The sequence below is a fragment of the Cynara cardunculus genome, assembly GCF_001531365.2.
Source record: "Cynara cardunculus var. scolymus isolate 2C chromosome LG 6, CcrdV1, whole genome shotgun sequence".
NCBI lineage: Eukaryota > Viridiplantae > Streptophyta > Magnoliopsida > Asterales > Asteraceae > Cynara > Cynara cardunculus.
The window spans coordinates 895,852-906,266 of NC_037533.1; the positions used below are offsets into that span (position 1 = coordinate 895,852).

The window sequence follows — 10,415 nt, forward strand, 5'->3', positions numbered from 1 at the left end:
ACCCACAAACCTTTTACCATAAACTGGAATAAGACATAACCTCACCCTGTAAGAAAAGGTGGCTCATCATTAGAAAAACTATGCGGCTCCTGGATGTCACCTTTCAACTTCATTTGTTATCAGAATGGTCATCGTCACTGTGTCCAGTATCCAGCCATATATTTCAGAAGTCAAGGTTGCAATTTATAGCATATAGCTTCTTAGAATCAGTTCATTTGGAAAAGGATAAAAATATAGCAAGTTAAAAAGAAAGACCAGTCAAAAACTACAAACATATTGTAGGCTACAAAGAATCCACTAAGAAGGGCAAAGAGCACAACTCAGATGAGATTTATGTATAAGTCAACTGAAATTACCAAGCAGTCCCCACCTCTTTAAAGTTTGAACTAAAGGCAAAACTAACACACATAAAAGCCCAATTAAAGCAAATATAAGAACAACCAAATTATAACTACGATTCTTCTCAACCCCCACCCCCACCCCCACCCCTAAACAGTGATAATAGTAACATTTATTACAACGATCAACAAGAAGAAGCAAATGACGAAAGAAAACAAAAGGCACTATAGGGAAGAAATGGACACTGACGGAAATTTAATGGAAGAAATGAGAGCAACATAATTATAGCAAAAAGACACAAACACAATATCTCCTAGAGCGAATTAGGCTGTTTCTAGATAACCGCACTGGCAAATTACAGATTACACGGCAATCCGAGCAACGAAAACTAAGAAGTAATTTACTCAAAGAGCTAAAAGTTAAGGGAGATTATTAGCTGTTGTTAAACGAATCAAAGACACTCATTCCTGAGTGAATCTGGCATACCACAATTATTGATTAAACACAGGAAAACAGGCACAAATAATCAGACAAAAGACAAGTAAAATAACATAACAAATTAATATAATACCTTTCATTAGTGCTGTCAGCTTTTGAATACCACCATAATAGCCCAAAACTTTACAATTATGCATTGACCGGGTCATGATAATCAAGGCTTTCAAGACAGGAAAACTTTCTGATGTGATGATCAAGCTACTGGAAGTCCCTGATATGTCTGTCGATGATGGCAAATCATTTATGTTTATTGATGTAATGTAATGCAGGATATATATATATATATATATAAAGCACACAGATGAGAAATATCCATAAACTTAAATGAGTTCCTAAGAGTACACATCTATTTAAGTTAGAGCAAGGACTTGGTTAAACAGTAGCTTCAACTTATACTGATTACATAGATGACTATGATGAGTAATAGAAAGATACAACACATGGAATGATATTATTCCATATCAAATTAAAATGGAGGTGAATATGATTCTCTCTTTTTGCACCTTCACATCACCTTCACATTTGTTCTCAGTCGTTATGAGATATGCATCTACATAACAATGAATACATATGATCTAATAATGCTTTACTCATAAAGAACCCTCAAGCACCAAGGATAGTACCTAACAATAAGCAAATTCATGATGGCCGTGTTTAAGCCTACCAGCACTAGGACATGGAGGAACTACCATGAGAGTCTGATAAGAAACTAGATACCTAATAGTGGACAACATAACAGAATGTGAATAACAAGGCATGAGACCTTGAAAGGTGAAATGCACCGGTACCCTTTTTCTGACTCCATAGACAAGAATGAAACTGAAACTTTTAATTATTAGAGTTATCCGCAGGTAATTTAGTTTTTGTCTTAGTTTTTGCAGCAAGTTATGTATTGAATTTCAGTGTCTTGAATATGTCAGTAGTATTTAACAAGGATAATGAGTTGAATTGAGTTGTTTTTTGGAATAAAATTTGTGCTGAATTTAATAATCTGTGCAGGAAGCAGAAGATGTTGGTTAAATGCTGTAGCATATACTACTGACCTGGCAACAATATACTAGTGTTTCCAACTGAAGAAAACACATCAAATAAAGGGCAAAAAAGTAATTAGCATAAAATATTCTTTTCAGCTGATTACTCTAATCCCTATGCTGATTTTGAAACATCCATATAAGAAAGAAAGATGCAGAAAAGGGGGACTTTCTCTTGGAAAGGAGGCAAAAAAATGTGAGAAAGGAAAAAAGAGAGCAGCACGTTGAGAAGGAGAAGAGGAACAAAAATACACAGGAGCAGGGAGATTGCAGAAGAAGAAGAAGAAAAGGATCCTCACTGGAGTAAAAGGAACCTAAACTTCACTAGGTTTTTTCTCTCAATCTTCTGTTCTAGAATGTTTGCAATAATGTTGAGCTGAATTGTAATAGAGATATTTTTATATCTTTCACTTGAACTAAAGCTTTTGTTAGCCAGGATGCTAGTCAATCAAAAGTTGGCAATGACAAGGGAATGCTTATGAATATCAACACCCAGGTCATGTTTTGTACAATCATGAGTGTTTAAGGTTCGTTTATGTTTTTGATTGACCATCTCTAATAGAATACCATATTTAATTTAATACTAGAAAGGTTAAATTGAGTTGCAAACTTCATGGTTGATGCATGATTATAAGCTTGTTTATTGATTGAGTGGGCCATTGCAATAAACTTCTGCTGTGCAAGAAATATAAAATTGTGATAAGTTGTGGAAGTGCTACGGGTAATATATGAAAACAGACATATGATAGCAAAGGCTACAGACAGTATGAAAGTGACCATAAAGGAGAAAACCTGCTGAAAAAAAAAGAATGTGTCTCCTTTGTCCCCATTAGCATCAGCAGTTGCAGGACTTGTATTAAAATTAAATTGAGTATGAATAACTGTTTAACATAGGCTATATAAAGTTCATCCAGGAAACGAGTATGAAAAGGCTTCCATCATAAAGAGGATCATAATATTTCGGTCACTAAGGAACCAAAATGCTACAGGAGCCAATTAAAAGATGAACCTAGCCCACTGTACTTATCCAGAGGTTCCTGCACCAGTTAGTTTTTCTATTTGAACACCCTTTACACAAAGTCTTTTTCGTGTTTAATCCAACAATTCTAATCTTTCCATAAAGCACTAGTCAATGGAACACACAAAGAGCACTCCAGAAAACCTACAACAACCAAAAGGATAACTATTCTCAAACAAATTTGAAAATCCTCATGGAGATCAAAGATTCTAATTACAATAAGAGAAGGTACTTTTGAGAAATCCTTCCACCAAAGTATCAAAAAATTGTTAGCAGCATAGTGAATATCAGCTCAAATAGTAGCATATCGGATACAAAATTTTAATTCGTAAGAATATATTCCCACAGAGATAAAGAAAATTAGCACGTTAACTTACATTCAGTCACCATGGTTGTTATGTGTGTAACTTCTTCTATTAAGATCACTATGATTTCAGCAGGATGTGCAGCAGAGCAGCCAATTATAACCTCATCATGACGTTGAGGATTATCCCCAGATAAAGCAACCTCAGAGGAACAATCTGAAGCAAATGGCTCCCAGTTCTTGTATATTACTAAGAATTGTTTAAGAAATATATGAAAAGCCTTTTGTCTTTCTGCCTGGAATTTGAGACAAGAAGCTAACGTTAGGTGTTGTATGACAAAGTTCAATTTTAATTGCTAAATGGTCTATGTAGTGATATCACCGTAGCTGTTTCTGTAAGGCATGAATATGATTTTACGAACACTTCCTTTACATAGAAATATTGATCACAAACAGAATCGAAGGTGTATTATCTTCACTGATATGGTCATTTTAATTTTAACTGATATGCTACAAAAAGAAACACACACCATTCAGAAGATTCATAAAGAAGAAGATATCTGCAGAAAGATGGCCTTTTATAGTATCAACGCACAGCAGTAAAATCTTGTCAAAATATTTTCATATCACGTTTTCAGTATCATACTACCAAGAAAAGTGAATATCAATGACCACTGAACAACAAAGATTTTCCCAGACATACCTTATCAGATGAACTTTCATATCTCTCCCATAGTGTAGATAAAATCGCCTCGTCACCAACATCACTGAAAATAATGCAAAACTGGAAGCATTGAAAAACTTTGCTTGTACTCGAATTTAAAAACCAAACAAATTAGAAAGCATTCCTACCCAAGAGCCTATATTTCTTTAGTTTATGGAAACTGTGGAAGCAAAAAAGCAACTAAAGTTAATACAATACAAAGGCAGGCCAACTGCTCCACAATGCAACCGTTGTTTTGTCATTTGATAGAGATTGAGCTTCCCTATCTGATTGAACTTCTTGTTGTCACCTTCATTACCAACAACAATTTATGCAACTAGCAAGCAATGCCCCACAGAACTTTTCTGCAAAGAAGGCCGCATTGAAGAAGATGACAGTATGATACAATGGCACCTCTAAAATGTGCCTCATCTGGACAGTGTAAGGCACATTGATGTTGATCTTCAACTTAATTACACCTTAAAATTAGATGACCATTATTTGGTAGTTTCTTTGTAAGCTATAAAAATCAAAGGAAAAAATTTTGTTTATTTAATTTTCATGAGGAGGGACAAGGCAGAACGAAAAAACATCTGTTGGTATATACCAGTCATCTTTCCCTACCTGCGTTAGCTGGTACAGAAATGAAGCATGTCCAATATGACATTATATGTGTATGATTCCCGGTTGTAATTGGAGAGAATTTGATTATACTCCCTCCGTTCCAAAATAAGCGTCCACATTTCTATTTAAGTTTGTCCCAAAATAAGTGACCATTTTCAAAAATAGTTGGTTATAATTTACTAAATTTCCAACTCTACTTAATAATGACGCACGAATATTTAAGAGTTGATGAGAAAGAGAGAGTGAGAGAAAAGGTTTATCATTAAGGGTAAAATTGTGATTCAATTAATTAAAAAGTGTAATTATTACACAATTCTTAAACTGTGTGTTTCTTTATTGTGGACATGTATTTTGGGATGAAGGGAGTACAAATAAACACAAGGTGTGTTCTTGGATATATATATCCCAACGGAAGGATGACCACGAGGCTCCTTTTAAGTTCCTAAGTGTGTTTCTCCTTGTTAGAATAGCTGGTTGACTTAGGTACAGTATAAGTGACCCAAATTTCAGATACAAGGCTGTGTTTTTTGGACTATTTTATGGCAACATAGGACCCTTTACATATCACTCCTTTTGGCATTTCACAGCTTTCCTTGAGCCTAGCGACTCAGTAACAGTCTGTATGTGGTTGGCTTACATCCCTTTCTGGTCTTCTTTTTACAAATACTATCTCTTATGGGCACTGGGAAATCAAAATGAAATAAACACCTTTTGTTTGTCTCCCAGTCAACATGATATGTTTAATATATTACTATAACATTATCGCCAATAAGATTTTAGAAGTTCTGAAGAAAATATCTCACCATTTTCTAGTAGCTATCGCAACCGCACGACCATCCTTTCTATTGCTTGCCCTTTCTTTCACTCTCAAGACAAGGCTCAGGAGCTTTTGCTCATAGAGATATATTTTTTATTAGGGATTAAAATCATGTAATAGAAGTCTTAACCTCCCTTACTTTGTGGGTGCATTGACCAAAGACTGAATCTCCTATGAACTTGAATATGTGTAACCTCTTTTATATGAAAATGATTGCTTGCCCAAGCACTCCTATCCCCACAAAACAAACTCATATTCAAACCAAACAAAGGTTTATAAACAAACAAATATCAATTTCAAGTATTGAGGAAACATGCCTATCAGTCTATGCTTCAAAACATTTGATCATTTATAGAAGCCAACCACATATCAATGTAATTTTTTTTTAATTAACCTGGATATCCAACTCGCTATGCGAGCCGACTAATCCCAGGGCGACCACCTGCTTTGCAGATAGCCAGGAGTCACCGCATTTGAACCTCCGTGGCCACAAGGGGATTTTTATTCCTCCTTGGATTTGAACCTGGGACCTCCTGGTACTTTGGACCTTTAGAGTCAAGCTCAAACCAATCAAGCATCACCCTTGTGGTTCATATCAATGTAAATTTTAAGGAAGTGCATCTGGATAATTTGTATGTTCGAATAAACGTTGTATATAGTAAATGATAAAAAAGCAAGTTGTTGTTTATTTGGTGTGTTGAATGATAGCAATTATCATTTTAACCCTTTGTTCTTATTAACTGTTGAATAGAAAAGGAGCTTGATAAATTTTCTGAATGACAAAAAAGTATCAATTTAAGAATTATTTAAATAAAAAAAAATACTTGATCTAACATAATGATATAAATTCAATGACATTATCAAATCATTAGTAACTTAATTTAAAAGTCTAAAACAATTGACATAATAGGTTCAATGTTCAACCATATAAAGGTTAATAAACAACTAAAGATTACATTATAATCACAAAGACAACAAAAGAACGATCTACAAGGACAGGACGATTTATGTGGTCTCAACTTTGACGATTTTGTGACCTGATCTTGTTCTGTCATGGGGATATAACTTCAGCAACCATATTAGAATGCCTTGAGGAATTCACGAATGTATCCAGCCTTGGCCCAGCTTGCCAAAGAGTACAGAATTCTTCTATGAAGTCCATTCAATTGTTAAAATTGCCATTACTCGTATCCTTCTTTTTCTTGAGGGTAGATTAAGATTACCGATTAGGTACCTTAGGGTGCCCCTAATTTCTACTGGATTTGTCTCGTCGGGATTGTAATATTCTAGTTCAACATGTGGAGAGTATAGGCAATTTGAAGAATCGATCACTTCCAATTGTCTAACGCCTCCAACTCATATCATCAGTGCTCTCATCCATGCATGTCTATCGGGCATAGTTGTTTCATCTTGCGGCAAGTTCAATCAAATAAATCAAGAAAATCTTATGTGGGTTCCTATGATGTCAAGATGACATGAAACAGTGTTGTGCTAAAGTCTCGTGGGGCGTGGTTTATTTACCGATGGAGCATGGTGGTTGGGCCTAAGAAACCTAACTACATGGAATTTTTCCCTTTAAACCACTCATATCTGGAGTATTTTAACGAAGGAGTCCCTATGGGTTTGCCGGGTTTAAACGTATAAATTATTTTTTGAAGTATATAAAATCATATATAAGGCAAATGCAACAAATAAACTCACACACCATCCTCACCTTTGGTGAGGTTTAAACCCCTCCTTACCCTATGGGTTTGTTGGATTCACACGTCTAGATTACTTGGAAGAAACTTCTAACACCTCGACAGCAAGTGTCCTTCATGGAGCTGGTGTGAACTCCTCATGTTGTGCAATGCGATTTATACTTTTATCATCCATAAAGTAGAAAATAGAAACGCAACATCAACCTGGTTTGATAATTGGAACATGTAAAGATGAAGGCAAAGATTGGGCCAATTGCAGCCTACTAGTACGACATTGACACGTGATTTCCCTTTGGTGATGCTGAGTTGTGTTGCCTTATTTTTTTTGGTTTGTTTTGTATTATTGTACAGGTTGTTTGCTTATTTCTAGTTGATAGCTTGTTGGCTGGTTAGTATCATGGTCTGGTTCTGTTACACTGTGGTCTCGACCTAAGGTTGAGTGGACATGCTTGTTGATGGGAGCCCCACCTTAGGTTGTATTTTTATTTTTATTTTAATTAAAACATTTGCTGGAGGTTCCTTCCTACTTTCAAAACAATTATTTTAATGGGATTAGAGAGATTTGAGGTATTGAGGGAAGAAAACAATTACGAGCAGGCCATTGGGTGCACAATCAGTCAGTGTTGCTTGTTCAGGGTCATTGGCAGTACGATCATCAAATAGTGGGACTTTACAACAAATTCAACAACAGTTTCAAAATGGAAATGTGGGATTCCAGCAATAAATGAATCAACCAACACCACAAAGTTCCTTCCAAGATGTTTCTTGAAGAAGAGAAGAATAAATGCCTCAACGAGCACCTGTCAGCAGAAGCAACAGTGGGCAGCAGCAGCTGATAGCAGCTCCTTAATGCATGTCACTTAATTTCACTAAACATAGAAGGCAATAAATTTCATTGTTGAAAAGTGTTTTATCATCTCATTTAAACAGATGAAAGTCGTCATGTGGCACTCTCACCATACCAAATACTTTCTCCAATTTGAGAGGGAAAAGAACATGTATGAATATAATATTTTCACAAAATGATGCTGATTATTATCAAGACAACCTCCAAAATTCTGGATATAGGATAAAAATGGGTAACAGGTATGTACATTTTGTCACTGTCTTGACATTGAACTAAATAAGCTGGGGTTTGGATTATACTGGTACAGACTATACACCAACGATTCTCCCAGGCAGACTCAAGCAACTCCATTCTCCTATTGTTGATTATACTTCCATTTCCTTTAGCCTGAACTGGAAGTAAGGTATCGTATTGAGCTTTGTTTCATCTGGGATCTAAAACATCCTATCCAGTAGACCAACAACCCTGAACATATAACTATAGATACTGGTTTCCACAATGATAAATTTATTACTAACTCAACAGTGTGCTTAGTAGAAAGCAGTTCACATGATCATTTACAAGCAACACAGGAGTTGATGACATAACTCCTGCATAAGATTAGTATTACTACCATATCATATGCTCCTAACAGAACATTCAACTCTTAAAGATCATGTGGAATCATACAAACAATACACATAATGTTTAGCATGATAATACCTAACTACTGTCTTGAGTTCAACATTCATTAATAGATAAAAAGTACCTGAATTTATATTTTGGAACCGGAACAGGGAACCTGTGAGACGGTGACCCTGCACCATACTCACCACTGTAGCCGGATGTTCTCCGAATAAGACCAGCAACACCTTTTACGATGTTCATTCTTCAACCGCCAATATCATACACAATCAAGACTTATACCCATCAAACTTCAAAACAATAAAATATAGATTAAAACAAAACAAAAAAACTAATTTAATTCAACATAAGTGATCAGTACCTCTTGGAACAAAAAGGCATGGAACAGAATTAAATAAACTCCTTTAACAGTAACTAATCCTAGCATACACACAATGCTTAAGCATTGCTTTGTTTTTCTTGGTTCATTACTCTCAAGTATGTTGTTACATTATGTGTTAATCATAGTTCGCGATTAACCAGAGAAGCAACCTAATGTCATGAGTCATGGAAATGAACTTGTTGGGCACATTTGAACTACCAAACATATAAACACACAATCTTAACACTGCTGTTGCTCTCACTGAATCTATAGATAGTTGGTTGACTGCTATAGAAAATTATGTAACATATTGATCATGGTAGATTGGTAGCCAGCTTACTTGCAAAGGGCATTATACTATCAACTCGCAACAATATTGGAAATTTATTAGCATTACTAAAACGTCGAATGAACTAGGATGAGAACATTAAACTAGCAATATGTGTGTCCACACATGCACGTATACAGACAGTTTCAGCATAACCTTTCTTTGGCTAAATATATGATTCTTGTTACTTAATCCGCATAAAAAGAAAAAGCCCAAGAAGGAGGAAAAGAACTCAGCTAAAAACATTGAACAAGCAAAAGCAATTGTATCCGAACAGACACAATGTTGGCTTATATTTCCTTCGGAAATTTTGATGATTAGCTAGCTATCTACTCCAATGTTTAGCTGCCGGCTACGATGGACAATCAAAATAGCAGATAGAAAGAATCATGCTTTTTAATTGTCAAAGACATCCATCGAAGTACCTTATTCGCCGAAACTTCGATGACGACAAACCAGCCTTCCGATTGCGGATCATCGCTTAAAGAGCGAAACCATCGAGAAACTGAATTTGGTAGACAAAATTTGTCTTCTTTGGAGACGTTCAATAGATCTACAGTCTTCTTCTGTAATCTGATGTTGATTTCTTCCTTCACCAAGATAATCAATTCGTCTGGTTCATCAAAAATCAAAAACTCAGTGAGAAATTTGTCGAGAAGGGGAAAGGGATCGAGCGTGGAGGTTGAAGATGATCGAGATTACAGCGTGTTTAAGAAGCACCTTTGGTTTTTACTGTTTATTCATTAATGAATACCCTTTTTATGATGATTATTTTTTTTTTATTAACATAGATATTTAACTATTCAGCCGATCATCTGTTTTATAGAGAGTCTGGAGTAATAGCATTTGAACCTACATGGCCATAAGAAGATTTTTATTTCTCTTGGATTTGAACCTGATACCTCCAGTTACTTTTGACATTTGGAGTCAAACTCAAACCAATCAGGCACCGATCTTATGGTTTATGATGACTAGAAGAGTACTTGCGCAATGCAGCGAAACATATCTCGATTTTAATGTTCTATTTTATTATTTATCTCTGTCGATGTTATAATACGATTTTATATGTTTTTAAGAACGCAATAATGATTTTATTTTTAATAAAATATAAATTTGAAAATATCATAAAAATTTGAAAAAAAAATATATCAATGTTTATACCAAATCAACTATTTAAAACTTTTAATTTTTTATGTAATTTCTTTAATTTACTTTTTTATT

The 10,415-nt window shown here is 35.1% G+C and overlaps 1 protein-coding gene across 7 annotated transcripts in view; it reads right to left on the reverse strand.

The window, feature by feature from the left end:
• Positions 1 to 9,860, reverse strand: part of LOC112514076 (BEACH domain-containing protein B) — a 44,433-nt gene extending 34,573 nt beyond the window's left edge. For 3 of the 7 annotated variants that reach the window (XM_025120408.1, XM_025120407.1, XM_025120414.1), the window contains exons 1-5: positions 9,620 to 9,672; positions 8,630 to 8,749; positions 3,894 to 3,957; positions 3,264 to 3,486; positions 911 to 1,057 (exon numbers count right to left, since the gene is read on the reverse strand). In XM_025120408.1, coding sequence (XP_024976176.1) covers positions 911 to 1,057; positions 3,264 to 3,486; positions 3,894 to 3,957; positions 8,630 to 8,749; positions 9,620 to 9,672 — 607 coding nt within the window. Of the gene's footprint in view, positions 1 to 45; positions 138 to 910; positions 1,058 to 3,263; positions 3,487 to 3,893; positions 3,958 to 8,629; positions 8,796 to 9,619 lie in introns of those variants that run through there. The other 4 variants (XM_025120405.1, XM_025120406.1, XM_025120409.1 and 1 more) reach the window with 4 other exon arrangements.
• Positions 9,861 to 10,415: the final 555 nt, after the last annotated feature.